This window comes from Homalodisca vitripennis, chromosome 8 (assembly GCF_021130785.1).
Source record: "Homalodisca vitripennis isolate AUS2020 chromosome 8, UT_GWSS_2.1, whole genome shotgun sequence".
NCBI classification, from domain to species: Eukaryota; Metazoa; Arthropoda; class Insecta; order Hemiptera; family Cicadellidae; genus Homalodisca; species Homalodisca vitripennis.
The window spans coordinates 57,843,592-57,864,332 of record NC_060214.1 but is presented as its reverse complement, the minus strand read 5'-3'; the positions used below and the strand labels follow the sequence as shown (position 1 = coordinate 57,864,332).

Below are 20,741 nucleotides of genomic sequence, written 5' to 3'. Positions count from 1 at the left end.
TTTAGGGTCTACAACTAACTATTTCTGAATCTTGTTTTAAAATTATATTTTTAAATGGTTTCCCTTCATTTTCCCCAACTTCAGAGTTAATTATACTCCAGACAGTTTTTTGAAGGTTGTCGGAGTTGTGAATTTTTTTTGGAAACATTTGTTTTTAGCTTTATTTAATTCTTTTTTGTAAATAGTCTTTTCCTGATCTAAATATATTTTTAAACTATTACTTCTTTTATTTCGATATTCCTTTGTTAATTGGATAATATGTTTTTGTTTATCTTTTAAAACTTTAGGAATCCATGTACATTTTTTATTTCTTTTTGTAACCAATATTTTGGGAAAAGCCTGATCAAAATAGAAAACGAAAATTTTGAAAAAATGTCATATTTTGTTTCTACTCTAGAGTTGTAGACATCGGACCACGATTCTTTAGAAAGTAATTGTGAAAAAAGATTAATGTTTTCGGGTGAGAATTTGTGTACTACTTTTTTTATTGGCAAATTTACAGTTTTCACTGCATGTTTACACTTTAAATTTAGTAGCTGACCATCATGATCAGATAAAAAAGTAATTAGGCCTTCTACATCTAAGTTAGATAATTTTATATTTTTAATCAAAGAGTTATCTATTGCTGTCTCTGAGTTTTCTGTAACTCTTGTTGGGAAGTTGACAAGGTACCTCATATTATGACTTTTTAACATCTGTTTCAATAATCTATGTTTGCTATCTAACACTAAAACATCAATATTCAGATCACCTGCTACGATAATTTTATCATATTTTTTACAGAAATAAACAATTAAAATACTTAACCTATCCAAAAAACTATTTACATCTGATTTAGGTGACCTGTAAATACCAATAATAAGATATTTTTCCTTATTTATACTCCAAGTACAGGCACAAAATTCAAATTGTAACTCCTCAAGCAAAACATTACATAATCCATCTGGCACAGTGACCCCTCTCAACTCAAAACCCTTCTCTGCCAGAATAATAACTCCACCTTTAGTTTTCAATTTTCTAGAGAAACAAGATTTTGTTAAATAAGAATCTATATTAAGCCGTTTTATTTCTTCTGCTTTCATGCAATGTTCTGTCAATACAACTATTTGGGGATTTGTTTTGTCTAAAATTGCCTGTAATGAATTTAATCTAGAAGGGAGATGTTGAATGTTTTGGTGGAAAATTTTGACTAAATTATGTTGTGTTTTTATTTTATTGGTGTAGTGGTTTGGAGAATTAAGTTTAAAGTTGAGAAGGATTACCGGGCCGCACCACAGCTGGATATCATTGTTTCCAACCCAGCACTGACTCCACCACACTCACCATTACTCTGCTTTACCACTTCACTGTATGAGAGGTCACCAGGTGCCACAGTAACTTGCTCACTTTGTCTTGATGTCTGCGCTGTGAGTTGACCAGCCGCTCTCGCCGCCACCATGGCTGATGGAGTTAAGTGATCCGCAGCTGGAGCAGCCGGACTCTGACTTGACTTCTTTGATGTTTCCTGGATATCTGCCGGAGACTGAGACTCCTCAACAGTTGCTGTAGGGAAGTGTCACATTTGAGCGTCTAATTGGTATGGTTCAGGATCAATGTCATCCGCTTCAAGATCGTCATTTACTTTGGCTGGTTTTGCAAACATTCCCTTATTATCGTGTTGATATTGCTCTATAACGTCTGCCATATGAGCTTCAGTTCTTTGTATTGGTGCAGTTTTGTTTTTTGTCTTCAAATCTGGGAATTTTGCCTCCTTCTTCATTAATGAATCTTCATTTAATGGAAATATTTTTGCCAAAGTGTCTCTTATACAATACCCTAGTTTTTTTTTACCTGTTCGATTTAAGTGCAGTCCACGTTTGCTAAAGTGGAAATATTTAAACTTGTAAACATCCAAATCAATAAAATGCATGTTTTTAATCCTATTTGTCAATTCTCCTATATAACTGTTAACTTGATCGATTTCAAGATGCACTGGGTCCATGATATCGGCGTCAAACCTCCTTGGAACAGAAGTAATGAGCACAGTTTTATTTTCACTCAGCTCTACTACATTTTTTTTCCAGCGATGTGAATTTAAAGCCACTGCAAAACGAATCATTTGTCCCTCCCATTATAACGATAAACTCATCAGATGCTTGCTTAGCTGAATCAACTACATTTAATAAGCGGGCATTAGGGTAAACAAACCCAACTGCTTCGATTTCCCCCACTTTACAACTCTCTTCAATGAACTTCTGTACATATCTTCCTTGACTGTCTGCGAACAATGAAAGCTTAACCTTTTTACTTAAACATGGTTCTGTTTCTTTCTTCTTCTTATTAGCTTTGTTTCCTGCTTTAGATATTTTATTATCATATCTGATTCCTTTTGTTTTGCACTGTACCTCGTTTTCCTCCAAAACTTGAAATCTGTTTGAAGTGGTGACAGTTTCTTCTTTTTCCCTTATGCTTTCCGGTGTTGACTTTGCTTTTCTATTTGGTTGCTGTACCTTCTATACAGATACATTATCATCATTAAGTTGAACTTCCCTAACATAATGGTCATCATCAGGTGATGGAGGTATTTTTATCATCATTTGAGAAACAGTATAGGAATCCACATCAAGAGTAGGGTTAAAGTACATCAGGGCCAATTGTGCCCGTTTTCCGATCAAAGTGTTTTTTTTTAATATCTGTAAATGATAGTTGTAAAGAGTCAAAGGATTCTTTTTCCTTTTTGATTTTTTGTACAATTATTTTGGTAAACAGGAGCAAGTAGATCCCGCAGTCAAAACCATTACTTTGCTGAGGAACGTTTACCGGAGTGATTTTACATTTTACATTTTTGTTTAGGAATGTTTGTAAAGCAGAGCTTATCTTTACTGCGTGATCAAAGTTTTTAAGACCCAATGAGTCATAGTACAAAAATTCTTCCATTTCAGCCACGTAAAGTAAAAGACTCCAGTGTGAGCCGGAACCTCCAGGCTTATCCACCGCAGGAGAATCATTCACTGGAATGACTATATGAGTTTTACCCTGCAACTCTACCTTATCTAACACATGTTCAAAATCTGATAAACATTTAATCGCTTGAGAAATTATTGGGTTCATTAGTAGAATTTTTGTGTTGTCAATTACTTTTGCAGCTAATACTTGGTAATAAAACTGTATGGATTCATCAGTTAGCCACTCATTTCCCAATATTTCCAGACTAATTTGAGTTCTTTCAGGTAACTTGTACTGCTGTTGTGTATCATGTGTTGTAAAAACATCTTTTTTATCCAAGTTATTAGGGGCTGTTTTGTCAGCAACCATCGACTCATTCATGCTCAAGGATTGAGAAACTTCTCGACAAACCTTTTTGTGTTTAGTGGAGTGCTTGTAGTATGAGTAAATTCCTGTAGACTTTTAGAACTATCTGTCAATGAATTAACCTCTGTTTTTAATATATTACTGTTGGTTGTGTCGTTAAAACTTATATTCATATTTTTTTCTGCCTCCTTCATTGCTTCATTGAATTTAAGATTTCTCGCCCTACGTTTTCCATAAAGTGATTTGTTATCTTGAAATGAAGAAATATCCACTTCCTTAACTACACCAACTTCATTTGTAGGCTTTTAGAACTATCTGTCAATGAATTAACCTCTGTTTTTAATATATTACTGTTGGTTGTGTCGTTAAAACTTATATTCATATTTTTTTCTGCCTCCTTCATTGCTTCATTGAATTTAAGATTTCTCGCCCTACGTTTTCCATAAAGTGATTTGTTATCTTGAAATGAAGAAATATCCACTTCCTTAACTACACCAACTTCATTTGTAGACTTTTAGAACTATCTGTCAATGAATTAACCTCTGTTTTTAATATATTACTGTTGGTTGTGTCGTTAAAACTTATATTCATATTTTTTTCTGCCTCCTTCATTGCTTCATTGAATTTAAGATTTCTCGCCCTACGTTTTCCATAAAGTGATTTGTTATCTTGAAATGAAGAAATATCCACTTCCTTAACTACACCAACTTCATTTGTGCCATAGAAATTTACAGTATATTTTTTTATATTTTTTGAACAATCTACACCAATAATTGCCGCTGGCCAGTGTGGATACCCTTTAAATTTTGCAAAAACGGTGTCACCATGATTGAATTTGTTTTTTATTTGGCTCATAATTAATAATAAAACTCAAATACACAATATCCAGTCAATTATATACAAATAAAGGTTAGTAGGGATTACAGCAATGCAATATAAAAAATAGCAGTAAGCTGAAGTCTAGATAATAAAATAAATATTTACAATTTAAAAACAACTTGGAAAGAATAGTAGAGTAAAATAAAGTATTTTATTTTATTTCTTTCTTCCAGTCAGGTGTATTAGTTCATTAATTGAGTGCAGAAAGATAAGCAAACCAGACCAGATCAGGTGAATGGATGACTCATCCATTAAGGCTCTGATGTTATCAGCTGTGACCTTGCTCCAAACTTCCTGGTTATCTTGTCAGCCAGTCTTATCTTGTGGGACTTTCCAATAATCACGATCTTGATTTAAATAGTTAAAGTACTCAGATCTTGATTTAAATAGTTAAAGTACTCAGCGTTGTAACTCACACATCCTTTCATCACTAATTCGTTTCTGTATGTAAAACTTTTCTCTCTGACAATTCATTATCCATTTAACATTATTTAACCACTTGAATTTTAACTTTTCTTTAGAGCCATTTCACTAGTAATGTACACTATCTGCCATTTTGTACACCTCATTTTTATCAACATTATCAAAAACCTACAGCTCTTTATCAAAATTTGCTTTATGCGTTTCTTGAACAAATTGACTGGCATAGTTTGAATGAAATTAGGTTGTATATCTTAAAATTTAATCTCTTGGTATTGGAAACTTTTTTGAGTTAGACAAAGGTACACTTGCTATTAAGCAGCCTATGCTTGTTTCTCGTGTCATAATTGTGAACTGCAGCTAATTCCTTAAACCTATCTAAATTCCTTCTGAAAAACATTAAAACGGATAAAACATACATGGACACCAAGTTTCTTAAAAAAAAGGTTTACAATGCTTTTGACTAGAAATGTTACTTATAATTCTAATGGCCTGTTTTTGTAAAACAAAGAGTCTTTTAGCAGATGGAGAATTACCCCATATAGAGATTTCATAGTTTAGGTGACTAAAAATATGGGCAAAGTAAACACTTAACAATGCATCAGAAAAGTCTTAACAGCAACAAACCCTTAGTGCTCTTTCACACGATCCGGCGCGCGCCGTGCGGCGCGAGCCTGATGAGGCGTTGGGCTATGGGAGTAGATGAGTCTTTCCACACGACATCAGGCGCTCGCCGCACGGCGCAGACGCCGCGCGGCGCACAAATTCCCGCCGGACTCCCCTACGCCGGACACGCGGCGTCCACGCCGGACTACTCTGCGAAGGGCTATTGTATCATATTGGGGGTTTCACACGGTCCGGCGCGCGCGCCGCACGGCCCAACCTCTAGTCTTGGGTTTGCCACTGGAGAGTGAAGACGTACGTATACTTCGGTATTGTTTTTGTTCAAGTGTTTTGTTTTGTTTTGTTTTTTTTTTTTAAGTAAAAATGAGTGAAACACAAGAGTTAGTGGCAGTCGAGCCAGTGGAACCAGCCAGGTCCCTACTTCGCAATACCAGCAAGTCCACTACCCATATCCCGGGAGTCAGCCTCAAAACGTGTATTGTCCTCAACAACAAATTGCAGTTTGCTCCGTAATTTTCAAACCAGACCTACATCAACCCATACATTCGTCCGATTCTCCCACATACCTCAACCAGCAGTGAACAGTACTATCCAATGAACCAACAAACCAGTCAAGAAGCAAGCAACCAGCAGCCAACGCCACCATCACGGACACCAACCCCGCATCGTGCTACAGTTACTCCAGCATCAAGTGTCGTCCTTGGATTTCAAAGAGATTCAATTGATTTTAATATTTGATAAAAGTAAATTAACATTTCAATAGTTGAGCATGTACTGAACAGTCAAAACATGGGAGCGCCGCACGGCACGCGCCGGACGAAACCGACCTCGTGTGAAAACATTCAGCTTCCCAGGCGAGCGCCGCGCGGCGGGCGCCGCACGGCGTGCGCCGGATCGTGTGAAAGAGCTCTTAGCTACAGGGGTTAATCCGAACATATACATCAATCTTGTCATATTATCATGATCAGAGTGGATTGTTACAGGAGGAGGAGTTGGCCGGCAGTCCCATGATCTGCGTGAATGGACTGGACCACCGCTGGACCCTTGTGGGAGTGACCAACTGGAGGATAGCGTGCGCTGCAGCCGGTAGTCAACGACCTCGTGTCTACGACAAGACTGCCCCCAACGTTGACTGGATCCTGACCAGTATCAAAGAGGACCACTGACCGCACAAACAACGAGACCACCTTCTTTCTCATTTTTTTTTTTAATCAGCAGGAATACACACAGACAGAGGGTGAACCCTCTTTGCTTTTGAAATGGTTAGAACTGGAGGGAATTTTGAAGACTGAACATTATACAAAATTTTCAAAAGATCCCCCAACAGTTTAATAAAACAGCTCCTTCCTGAAAATAAATTTTAGGATTTTAATTTATGTTAATTAGGTTTAAATTTCTATCAATCGTTATGAAGCTAAAAACCAATTAGATAAAAACATTTAGAATGCCTACTTCATTGTAAAGTGAATTTTGTTTCACCCATCAGGATTTATTGAGCAAAGGAGACAGTAAGTATAGCAAGAGATGGTACAGTTTTAGTCATGAGGGAGGGATTAGGTAATATCCAAATTAGTTACCGGAAAAGAGGGAGAACTCCCCTTGGGTTCGAGCTTAAAATACATGGTTAAAGCCTGTAAGAGAGCTACCTACAGGTAAGCAAATGTTCGATATGATACATTCATTAAGTGATTGAAAGAAAGTATATTTGGTATTCTTAATGACAGCGAACTTTTGAGAGATATTTCAATGCTAGTGCATACCTAAATCAGATATTAAAGAGACAAAACAAATCTGAGAGTGAAATTATGTTCAATGATAATTTATTAAATGATTCACCTTAATTAGTGCAGAAATTTTTTAGTTATATTGTAACCCTTTTAGTGGTAATGTCCTGTGCTGTTGCGGCCCTACAGACGGTTATAACAATCTACTACTATAATTATAGTATCTCATTAGCTGTACTATATCATGTTAACTCTTTGAGTTCTAAAGACCTGTTCTGCTCTGTGCAGTGAGACAGTTACAACAATCTGCCACTACTGGATTTGGTACTGAAAGGGTTATATGACACTTCATTAGATGTACAGTATTATTTTAACTCTTGAATTCAAATGACCTATTCTGCTCTGTGTAATAGGCCGTTATAACAATCTACTACTATCGGATGTAGTACTGAAAGTGTCAAAAGATGTGGTGCAGTGTACACTCCCGTATAGTCTAGGAGCCAAGAGACAATTTGCAAGCATTACAAGTTCACAATCTAGTTTTTCTTTAAATCAATAGAGAGATTTCCACTAACAAAGAAATTTATTGTGAACTGCACTAGTTTTGGAGAAGGTCAAAGTAGAAGGGTATCAAAAGGGTTAAACATAAAAAACGAAAATATTTACTCAGATAATTTAATTTTCTCAATTAAATCACTTACTAAAAACCAAACCTCAGGCATATACTAATGAGTAAATAGTTAAGACACTACATGTTGCTTTATTACATATATGAATATATTTAGCCAATGCATTTAATATTTATAAACATGTTTAATGGTTGGTTTTAAGCGTGGCAAGCTAAGAAAGGTACAATCTGAGAAAAACGTAATGTTTCATACTTTTAACCCTTTCGATGCTTTCCCACTTCGACCTCAACCAAATCTATTATTTCGTTACACTATTAATTTTTTCTTCATGGAAAATTTTTTGTCAATTCTAAAAAAACCAGGTTTCTGAAACACAAATTGAATCTTGTCTCCTGAACTAGTAAATTTGAATTTATTTTGTACATAACTACATTAATTTGGTTCAAAATTGTCTCTATAAATATTGTAATTACCTTATAATCATTATAATTTTAAAATTTTGTGTTTTTATACAAAGTTGAAAATTATGAATTTTTACCGGTGAATAGCACCTTAATTTTAATAATTAAGCAATATGTTTCCATTTGAATGTATAGCCATAATAATATCAGCAAATGTTACATTGATTAGGTACTAGGCAGCTTGCTTTTAGTAAGTTTTAAATGAGGAAGGAAGTGTGTTCCTACCATCTAAAAACATTGCAGAACGTTTTTAGCCGAAAATTCATTTTCTGTTGTAAAATAAGTAATACCCCTTTTATTTTGTATAGAAATCAAATGTATCACCACCTCTTACAACTAAAACCAAAGTTCAAGAAAACCATGTTTTTAGTGAAGTATGAAATACTTTACATTTTAAAAGTTGATACTATTAAACTTTTTTTAATTGATGAGAAAAGTAAAAAAAGTTTCACATTGGGTTTGTGTGAGTTACAAACCCAAAAAAAATTTGTATTAAAAATATTATTTTTAGTTACGTAATAAATATTAAATATTTTTGTAAGTCTTCTTGTTCATGGACAATTTTCTTCATAATTATTTGAAGTATTTTTTTGTAAACTCTTAAAAAGACTAGATACGATTTTTTATTGATAAAGACAGTTTACAATGAATTTAATATAAAAATATTATGGCGTTATTTATTTGTATGATTGTGTTAGTGTAATTATGATAAATATAGGTAATCTTTTTTTATCTAATAGAATAGATTAATAAGTTTGATCTCGAGATTTGAAATTAAGTATCAACTTAATTTAGCAGACTAATTTCGTTAGAATACCTATTTAAATAAAATTTTGTATTATGCTATCATTTATAAAATTTAAAATTCTAAAATTAACTTATTTTCAATTATGCAAAAATAAACCTAAACTGTCATTTGTAAATATATCCTTACTTTTTTTAAGGAGACGCTGTATTAAACTAATATTGTGTTCAATGATTGTTATGTATGAAATTAGTTTATTGTATTATACTATTTTTATTAAATGTTTTGTATCAATTATTCCTTTGTTCCCTACAATTCTTATGATTTAATTGCTTTTACTTGATAGTAATTAAAATTATTTACCATCACAATTTCCACAAATTTCCTCCTTTGGCATCGTATTGATTAATATTGACATACTTAAATCATAAGAAATTTACCCTTCTAGTACCAACAATTGCTGTAAAAGTATATACTAATATATTAGGTAGTTCAGGAGTTGTGGATGTATATTTTTAGCGAAAATATATAAATTATTTATGAAAGGTTTTAAAAGCAAATTAAAAATACAACAATCAGAAATTTTTTATCAACTTTCATGAATGTTTATTCTTATTATAACGAATGTTTCTACTATTTTACATGGATCAAATATATTTCAATAGTTTCTTTAAATTAAAAACCCTTTGTTCCTCTGTATTTTGTTTGTGTCTTATATTTTATAATCTCATCACATCAAATTCAAGCAACCATGTATCTTACTGAGACCTGGCAGTAGCAGAAGCTGCTATATTATCCGTAAATACCACACGGAAGCTCCATTAGGACATTTCTGTCTGGATTATTCCAAGGTCCGGCACAAGGATCGAACCCTGAGCTGCACCTGCCAAAATTTCCTTCCAATGAAGCTTGTTAACCATCACACAAGGCAGCCATCTACCACTGAGGTAGCTGTGAAGCAATCTAAAGAGCTAGATTGATAACAATTGGTGTAGATTATACCTCTTTGAATCAATAACCAATTAATATGTAGTTCTCATCATTTAATAGAAGAAAACATGCAAAAATTCTCAAATAAAATTAAAATTGTTACCAGTGTAGCACCATTAAAAATCTTTATGCTGGATTACACAATCTTATGTCATCTGTAATAATTTTGCTTCTTAAAATGAGCACAATGTAGCACATATCTTGTTCCATAATCCATTCAATTACCATGGTGCTTAATTAATCCATTATATTTTTCATAATTAGTCATGTATTTGAATGATAAAACATTGCACTTTTCTGCCCAACAAGCTTAATATAGTAGGATTTTGGCCATTTTGGCATCGTTATATATATTCAAAATGTATAACACTGCCTATCGAGGATTTAAATCTACCCTCTTTATCAGGTGTAAGAAATGTAATGCATAAAAGTACTTAAAATCTAGTACTTGCGGCAATGAACCACTAAAACATCATATCGGTAATTCAATTTTATTGCATTAAATGTAACTATTTCGAATTAGATGAGGGAATGACGTTGGTATCTTCTCTATCGCACATTTTGCTAATATATTTATGGAAGAAATTGAGCAAAAAAACCCTGGCTTCAACTCAGTTCAAACCGAGGGATCTGGTGGAAATACACGGATGTCACTCTATTGTGTTTCGCACATGGAGACACTGAACCTGAACAATTTTTTGCCCTCCTATAAAAAAAAATTTCTCCTTTCATTCACCTAGCCATGTAGGTAGAAGTCCAAATCAAACTCGCCTTTCTGGATATGTGTAGTAAGATATAGGAAAGTCTTTAAGACAACAGTTTACTGTAAGAAATCACACTCTGGCCAATATCTAAAATTTTGCAATCGAACGATCAAAAATCTGTCAAGGAATTGCATACTCTGTTTGACAGAGCAAAGACCTTGTGCTCATCCCCAGGCAAAGATGGGTTAAAAGAATATATAAGAAACATTGAATCGGATCTTGTGAAAATTGGATACCCTCCGTCTGTCATATTGCAAAAGGATCAATTAAAATCCAAAGAAATTCATGATGTGTCACATAACCGGGCAACCCAATGAATGTCCACGAGAAACATTAATATCCACAAATCTTGAGGTATATGATAAAAATGGCTGGTCAATAGGTTTAGTGTACAGCAGAGGATAACTGTTGGAGTGGATAAGACACTGTTAAGATAGTTATTTCAAGCCAAAGAGGGAGTATTGTTCCTCTGATCTTCCTGCCCACTTTGACTGAAAGATGCAGGAATAGAGAGCCCTCCTCTTGTTACAAAAGTAAAGTGACAGAAAGCGTCTGTTATCCCTCCTCATGGGATCTCAAGAGGAGGCGGGTCACTACTCCTAACCTTATCCATCCTGTCACTGGAAACAGTGTGAAGGTGATTTTAAGACAAAGTGCAATGGGGTTTCCTCATCTTTCTTTTTGTCCCCAACAATTTTACTGTTTAAAACACAGTATGTTTGAAATTAATGCAAGGCAACCTTTATCGAAGTTGAGCTTGATAACTATAGGCACTCAAAACATGTCTTTCAATTCCGTAACTTTTATTTCCCTATCCTCAAGCTCAAATGAAGGATTGGGCTTTAAAATTAACATTTCCAAGCCCATTGATCTTCAGTTATATTTAAAATCTTACAGTGCTCTGATGGTTTCAATTCACTGCAATATTCTGTTATTTCCTCTTAAGTTTTCATGTCATTCCTAAATCTTTCACTGCCACATACAATTTAATTTTCTAACTACATCTAAAAATTAAATGAAACAGAATTTTCACTTTACATCCAATAACATTTCCTCGCCTTACACACATAAATTTTTTAGTAGTAACATATTTCATTATAATTTTAGTATTAGGAATTAACTAAAATTGAAATAAAACATTTTTAATGTAGTTTGCTGTTGCAAATTTTCTTATGTTTGCAATAGAACCAGTTAATCCTAAATATAATTTTCTTAAACCATATATGCAGAACATTTTACTTGTTCTCAAAAATATTAACTTGTAGGCTTGTTTATATTTGATCTACTCTAACATTTTTTTACTCGTAAATCTACATTTTAACTTAAAACATATTTTTTCTTTGAGTTAAGTGTTGGTGTTTCACTTTTCATATGACACCTTTTCTGTGTCTGCTTTCAGCAACATACTTTAAATATATGGCCTACACTACCACACAGTTCAACCACTCTCTGAGTTCAGTATACCATATTAATCTGTTTCTACATTGAAACTTAAAGTTCTTTCTCTTTTTTACAATATCAAAATATCCTACTTCTATTTATCTAATCTCATTATAATAGGCTGCATTTTGTGAAAGATATTGTTCTCTTCCTTTGTAAATTGATTGGGATCAGTAGTACCCAGAAATCTTCTCTGGGGGGGATATTTCCCCCCAGGAAATTTTTGAAATACAAGATCCTAAAATCGTTAAATATAGTACTTCTGAACTAATTAAAGGAGGGCAAAGATCAGGTCATAGTATGTAAAGTTTACATACAAGTATATCTCTCCTACTACCAATTACCAAGGTAAGCTTATACAGCGATAATTAAAAACCTGTAACAAATACAGTTTATGTGAAGTCTGTTTAAATCACAAATCAAGACTAAAGTTAAATCTTTATATCTACTCTCGAATCAAAAAATTAAATATTTGAGATTGAATGTTGACCCCAATACTAATAGAGCTAACAATAACGGGAGGTGTATTAAAAACTTTGTTTGTTTATGTCTTCGTTTTTAGATATCAAAACTGTTGACTAACAATAACTTTCAGTTTTTTATATGTTAATATAACTGTGGCATGGAGAGATAGCTACAAATTAAATTAAAATATGGAGACATCTGTAGATGGAAGGAAGAATGAGACATGAGGTATAAAGAGTACATTTGAGGATAGATGCCCAACTCACCGATGTTGATCTTGATTCCTGCCTCGATTTCCGAGGGGGGAGAGTACTTCCAGCTCGGCCAGGGCCTTCAGTGATCCACGGGAGAACAAGTCATTTTTACTAAGAATCTTCACTTATCCGGGTAGGAACAAGTTTAGAGATAACCATCACGAGGAATAAGCTACCGCAATCGGACCATGTCACCTCCGACGGGAGCAACGAGACACTATCCAATGAATACGCTTCCACTACCGCGAGAACAAAGAGGTGAGCGACCGCAACCGGACCTTGTCTTCAACTCCCTGAATATTGAAACTAATCCCTACTCTACTGGATATATTGTAAATATTACACATAACAACGAAAAATAACGGTTTTTGTTGATTTTCAACCAAGCTCCAATTTTGAAAACACATAACTCGGAACTTCTGATCCAAAAAAGACTAAATTTTAATACAAGATCAAATTACACGTGTATTGTAACAGTAAATTCTTCCACAACATTCGGTCTTGGTCACATTAATAGAGCTTAGTCATTATATTATTGTAAATCACTAAGTAAAGAGTTTGATTTTTAAACACATATTAAATTGAGCAAGTTTTGTGGACCGTAACTGGTATCTGTTCGTTTTAACTAACAATCGCCAGACTGCCCAGGGCTTATTCCTCGTAGTGACAACGAATGACAATAAACTAAAACAGTACAGAATAGCTCAGAGCACGGCACTCACTCTCTATTGTGACAACTGATCACGTCGGGACTATTGCAAAAGATACTTTTTGTACCGGTTCCTTCGTCTGTACAGAGAGTTCAAGTTACCGCAAACCCAAAGTACCCGGTACAGGTTACTGTTACAGATACTTTCACTATACAAATCCTTTACACGCTAACCGCCGTTCCTGGTACAAAAGTAAATCGGACTATATATTTAGCAGTAAATGGAAACATGTACCTGTACCATTTTAGGAGCACTCTGTAACGTATGAGTCTAAATCAGTACGAGTTATTTTTGTACTCGGTTACTCAAGTACAAGTAGAAGAAGGCAGTAGAAATAACAAGAACTAAGCTCACTTTTGTGGTTGCTGCGTGACGGTGAAATTCAAATGTTTAGGGTTTTGAATAAATTATATATGTACACTATCGTGTATTTCATAAATTAAAATAGTTATATGGTTGAAATTATATATTTTATTGTGATTTATTTCAAAGTTCCAACATAAATGTTATTTTTAGTCGAATATGGGACTATTAGGTGATCGATTATTTTGAAATAAAATGCTCTTGGGAGGGGCAGGTCCCGTTCATCCCCCCTCTCCGTCGGTCACCCCCTGATTGGGATACATCACACTTAATTTGTATTCACCTCACTTAAACTCAATTTCAGAGGACACATCATTTACTTAAGATCGTAAGTTTTGTATGACCTAGAAGTAAAGGGTATGAATAACAGCATTTTATATAAAGTCATATTTATTATTTAAATGTAATAAGATAACAATACCTAAAATTAAAAACTATCCTTTAATTTAACAACGCATGTATTGAGTTACATAATATTTAGAACTTACAGAAAGCACTACTCGACATCAACTGAAGTACCTAGTTCAAACAACTCCAATTTGATTGGCAGCTTTTCTATTGTTAAAATTTAACCAAAACTCAATCGATATGTTTTTAAACCACTTTAAATGGGATTATATTATACAACTCGACCTGTTTCTATGTTTTCTTTAGTCCAAAGTTTTCCAGAACTACTGAACCAATATTGATAATTTGTAATGAAAGAGGGTAGCCCCACAGTGGTCTGTGGTCTCACCTACATTTTTTAAGGATCGGACAAGTACCTGACCAGGAAGTTACTTCGGAATTTGATATATAAAACCATATAGAGAAGCCAGACAAAGCGAATTGCGGAGATGTCGTTTTCTCATAATTATTAAAACTTACCTCAGAAATACCAAGAAAAATTACTTTTAGTGCTTGGCTTCAGAACTACATCCTTATTGGAGGAAACATTAAACGGGACAGGATTAAGTGTGGAAGTTGAAATTTTCCAAATCACCATAAAATACATCAAAGATTCTGTGGGAAGTTTCCTAGCCTGGCCATAATTTTCTGCCAATGGCCATAAATTACCTCACAAACTAGAGAATGATAGTGGCCCGAGTAACGTCTGTATTGGAGGCAATCTTAAAATTCGTCTTGGAGCAACGTCACAAGATTAAGTGCGTAGATTGAAATTTTCGAAAATACTATATGAGTTACATGAGACACTGTGGGTCTATGACAGAGTTCCAGGAAACACTCGTGTATAAGTCCTTTGAAACAACGAGACGGAATAATAGATATGTACTTATCTTCCAATGGCCATAACGTACTTCACCTAGAGCTGTAGAATAGGAGAGAAGCCGGAAAGTAACTTTTTAAAACTAAACGTAGCTTACTACTTGGGAAATGGTTTTACTTGTATCAAGATTATTCTAGGAGGCATTTGAAACATGACAAGGAGCAAATAGATGGAATATGCTGCCAAGATGGATTTCTCTAGCGGGGCCGTTCAAGTATTACGTAAGCACTATGGGGGGGGCGGCGGGGGGGGGTCTTTGCCTTGCTTATTTTTGGATGACATGGGGGTAGAGGAGTCTAGATGATGATTACGTCATCGGTAGTTATTTTCTTTTTTTACACGAATGGCAACCCACACATTGTCTTTGCTTGAAAACGAAACGCATTTCGGGGATTCCCGCAAGTAATACATATGTTTAGTGAACAGTGCGCGGTAATTCCCCTACTCGCGTTAGAACCGAGTAAGGAAATTACCGCGCGCTGTTCACTTGTCTAAATTTCCTCTATCAGTGTATTGTTTCGTTTGAATGCTATAGCGAGTAGACATATTGTAAGCATAGTAAAGCAAGTTAACATTTGTGTTACCATTCATTCCATTAGCCAAAGTTTAATGTTTAAATAAGATGTCGTTTCAAATAGACAAATCCAAGTTATACCAAAAATTGTTTGAAAGTTTTAAAAAAATCTCATACAAGTACGAAAGTTACAAAATGTACAAAAGTTAGTTAACGAAGTGTGGCGAAATTACAAATTACAAGCAAAATCCGACAAGGAACTAGATATTATTGTATCTAAGAGAATCGAAGAAGAATTGCAAGCGGCGAACTAAGAATAAATCCAATCTACTACATTTTTTTTTCTAAGGTGAGTGACGAAATCATTTTAGGTACCTATGAATACCTACTAGAAATGTTAGAATCGCAAAAAAGTTTCTCTTTGCTAATTAGAAAATATTATGGCCTATCTTAAAGTATAGACGGAATATTCATTATATAGATTTATTTCTTATAATTGATTCCGTCAATTGGTCACAAAATACAGGATGTTAGTTTTATACATATATATATATATATATATACCTACAGAAAACTATACTCTATTCAAATAGGTATTTAACAGAATGTAAACAATCTTTATATGTCTTTTTTATTGAAATATGTGGTTTAAAATTGTAAACTGTGTAAAATCTGTTGTAATTCATTTAAAAACTCAACAAATATTAAAAATTGCTTTTCTGTAAGAACATAAAGGTGCGTACAGACATCGCGAGGCGTGCGCCGCGAATGGTTCGCACGTATACATGTACCGATCATTAAGTTGCGCGAGGAAATAAAAACAGCAAAACAGTCTTTAAACAGGAAGGTTCAAAACGCAGTTGCCCAGAAGAAACACAGGGATGGTATGAAAAGAAAGTTAGAAGATATTTGTCATGAAAATCCAGAAATGAAAAAAAAGACCATCTCTGAGGGATTCAGTGGGACGTCCTAATCTTGAAAGCAATCAACCTTTACTATTGAAAACAATCGCTGGATATAGCTTTATTTGGGAGTGCAGCAGATGATAGAAGACGAACGGAATCAATTCGCAGCGTAAAAACTCTTGATGAACTCACACACAAGAATTACGTAAAATGGGATTTGACATTAGTCGCAGTGGGACATATCTTCGTTTGATTCCCAGAAAATCTAATTCTGCAGAGGGACGAAGACATGTCTCGACAGTCCCTGTTAAGCTCATTCGGGCTCAAACTGATCACCACAAGAGCCACTTAGATAGCAAGTTCGCTGAAACATCAATCCATTATTTAGAGAACATGGGCATCCATACTAGAACCAATCAAGTATTTTTCATATCTCAAGATGATAAAGCTCGAGTCCCTATTGGCGTAACTGTGGCAAATAAGCAAGCACCTCTTCTAATGCACATGGAATATAGAATCAAATTGCCTGATCACGATTGGGTAATCGCTGAGCGTAATAAATTAATACCATCCGTTTATGCTGGTATCAAAATCACTTCCAATATGCTAGGACAACCGCAAGCCGTTTGGATATTCTGGGCCAACATACATCGCTATTCGAAGTGGAAAGCATAGTTCATCTACTGCTAATACTCATGCTCAGGATTTCGAGACACTTCTCGAACTTGAAGAGTTTCGACCATTAGCTAAAACTGACCATGGACTAGTAAAACCAGTGGTAATCATGACGGTTGATGGAGGGCCAGATGAAAATCCGCGTTATCAAAAAGTCATAGGGTTTGCTATACAACACTTTAAGCGACATGATCTCGATGCATTGTTTTTAGCTACCAATGCTCCCGGAAGAAGTGCGTATAACAGAGTTGAGCGCAGAATGGCTCCTCTTAGTCGGGAACTGGCTGGTTTAATATTGGTTTAATGACCATTTTGGGTCTCATTTGGATGAACGTGGCGTTACAATTGATGAAAATTTAGAAAGATCTAATTTCGAATTGCAGGAAATGTATTAGCTGAAGTATGGAGTTCAATGGAAATTGATGGCTATAATGTTAATGCAAAATATGTTGGGGCAGGTGAACAAGATCTTCCTGATTTTTCCAGACATTAAATGGTATTATTCAGAACATGCGTGAAAGCCAATACTTGCTCCAAATTGTAAAATGTAGAAATACAGAATGCTGTCGTCCAAGAAGTGGCATATTTAGATTACTAGACAACAGGTTTCTTCCACCACCTGTAAAAGTAAAACAAACAGTTGATGACTTAGGTTTTAGATGAAGGAGGGCAATTTCTTAATCTTCCAGTCAATTTAGCTCTACGCTTAAGTGCTTCACTCAAAGATTTCCTGCAAATGCCATATGATTATTTTTGTCCGACGGTACAATTGAGGCTATCAAGTCGAACATGCAAAACGTGGTGGTCTTTATCATGCTTCCGTCAAGTCACTATATCGTCACATCGAAAAGATCCATAAGAAAGTAAACACGCACACTGATAGGAAAGTTAGACCTGTAAGAGTCGCTGCTCGTCGTGCTAATGAACTGATGTGCATTATTCAAAATTTAGAGCACCATGATGTTGAATGCTCGATGAGAATGACGTAGACATTCCAAAATCGGATGAAAGCGAGCAGACTCACAACACTGAGCAGCAATCGAAGCAATCCAATGTCATCGAAAACTTAGAATCATGGATTCGGGTTTCATGGACTGAAGACTGTTAATTTGAATTTAATATATGTACCAAAAATTTAAAATAAAGTTTGTTGTGTTAGTAAGATATAATATTTTTTTTGTCCTTTACTCTATGTTGAATACCGTTTCAGTAAAATATAATCTCTATCCTAAATGTATTTTCCTTATTTTTTCAAATTATAATTATAACGTTATAAAATTAAAAAAACAATACATTACTTGACAAATGTTTACGTAAGCATGGGGGGAGGGGTAAGAGCTTTGCTTACTTTTGCTGACAAGGGGGATGGGGGGGGATGGTAAATAATTGCAATAAATCTGCTTACGTAATACTTGAACGGCCCCAGCTAACTTATTAACATTGGGAGTGCCGATGGCCGAGTGGTCTAAGACGTTGGACTTTGAGTCTGAGTTAGAGATAGCGAAGGTTCAAATCCTGTCTGTGACCGTTGCACTTTTTATCAGTACCATCGACGTTGTACTGCATCGACTCTCCCCCTTATTCTGTTTGATAAGATCCTCGCACAGGCCAGTGGCCCACGAGGACGGGCAGAATAAGGCATAAAAGGAGATCGGCTTCCTTACAAAAAAATAATAATTATTATTATTATATATCATTTATCCCAGGGTTGCCAAGAAATAGTTCAGTTGGACCGGTATTGAGTATAAGGTGATATTTTATCTAGTGTTACTCAGAGGAACATTTTTTAGTCTAGAATAGCGAGAACTTGTATATGTACATAATATTTTGAAATGGCACTTCAGTTGTCGTGTGTATGGAATATATTCCATGGAATCCGTCCGTCTGGAAACAATATAGCAATGGGAAGTTGTTCAGTTTTTCAGAGTATTAAGTGTCAATCTATTAGATTGTTTGACATACCATGGAACAGTACGAAATAGTTCAAGCTTTATTGCTCCATTAAGAGTTGACACGTTCTCCTACAAAATAACATATCTACAAATAGATTCACTAAATTTTAGGCTTTAGTCCCTGAATGTCTTAATCTGTATCACTAATTGGAGAGAACATCCAAGATTAGTCACTAACAAGTAAAAAAAACAATACAATGTTTTTTTTTAATAAACCTAGTTCAAAGCGCTAAAATAAAATCAAGGAACTAAAAAGTTATTTTTTTGGAAAACAAAAAAACTACAATTCTATACCACACAATTTTTGAAGGAGGAATCAAAATTAGAATCCTGCTAACAATAAATCAGAAACAATAGTTTAAAATACAAAGCATACAATACACAATAACAACGAGGAGAACCATACAAGGATTTTAATTTAATATTATTTGACTCGTGTATCAATTACTAGCGGGCCCGGCGCGCTTTGCTGCGCATTTCAATAATTTTTTTGCAAAAGTTGCCCGCGGCTTCGCACGCAATTTCCCGTTGAAAACAATACACTATATTCACTTATTCTTTTTCTATCACATTCTAAACATTGCTGAGATAATTGATAGTCGTTCCATCGTGAGCCTCTTGGGCGTATTATGAAGGTATGTACCATATTCCTGCCTCTATCTAGCTGTTACCCACGGCTTCGCACGCAAATCTTACGAACCGAAGTCCTTATATTACTTAGTAAATTTTTTTTTTTACTATAATAAATTTTAGATTAAATTAGTTATATCTCCGATGCCACGATTGAGCTTGCTTTGTTGTCTCGATCGAGAGAATATGTACACACGGAGTTTTGAGAACCATACTTCTGTCAAAAAAAACAACTAAGGTTGATTTTATAACATTCTTTATATTTGTAGCCAACGTAAGATAGTAATTATGATATCTGCATTACTCTTCTGATCAAGCATGAGCATGGTTTATATTAAATAAATATTGCAGTTAAAGGTGAATTTTTACGTCAAATTTGAATTGTATTATCTGGATAGTAAAGTCTATGTTTAACAGTGATTGCAAAAACAGTTTAAACAAAATTTGTCGTTTCTCTTAAGCTTACTCTATGCTTTAAAACTATAAGTGTAATATATGTTTACAAAGAACAGCTGATTAAAAATTTGAAAAGACGTTAACATATGTTTGCTGCAATGCATTTCTTATGGGTATTTTCTGTAACCAGTGGGGCGGAATCCTGAATCGGGAAAGGGATGAGCATAGCTTATAAACCTTCTCCGTGGAAAAATACATATACGTACAAATTTTCATCATGATCGGTCCAATAGTTCACGATTCCATAAAGGACAAACATACAAACATTCATTTTTATATATATAGATTAGCAGGAATTCAATTTTAATCCCACTAACAACAAATCAGAATATACAGTTCAAAATAAAACACACAACTTATAGAACACATTTATTTATCCATGACAAAACAATAGATTAGAAGACATTGACAAAGGTTTAATGTACTATAAGTATAAAATTCCATTGTTCTTATCACCGGGTTTTCTCTGAACAGAATCACAATCGTACATTTTTTCTGTATCCACTTTTAAGTTATTAATCAAAATACTAATAATAATACAGAATGGGATTTTAGTCACTTGACACTAGCTTTTACTCAGGAT

The 20,741-nt window shown here is 34.5% G+C and overlaps 1 protein-coding gene across 3 annotated transcripts in view; it reads left to right on the top strand.

Annotated features, from left to right (window-relative positions):
* The window catches only part of LOC124367624 (atrial natriuretic peptide-converting enzyme), a 141,207-nt gene extending 132,153 nt beyond the window's left edge, over window positions 1-9,054 (top strand). For all 3 annotated transcript variants that reach the window (XM_046824594.1, XM_046824595.1, XM_046824596.1), the window contains one exon: window positions 6,198-9,054. In XM_046824594.1, coding sequence (XP_046680550.1) covers window positions 6,198-6,380 — 183 coding nt within the window. In that variant the 3' untranslated portion in view covers window positions 6,381-9,054. The remainder of the gene's footprint in view (window positions 1-6,197) is intronic.
* Window positions 9,055-20,741: the final 11,687 nt, after the last annotated feature.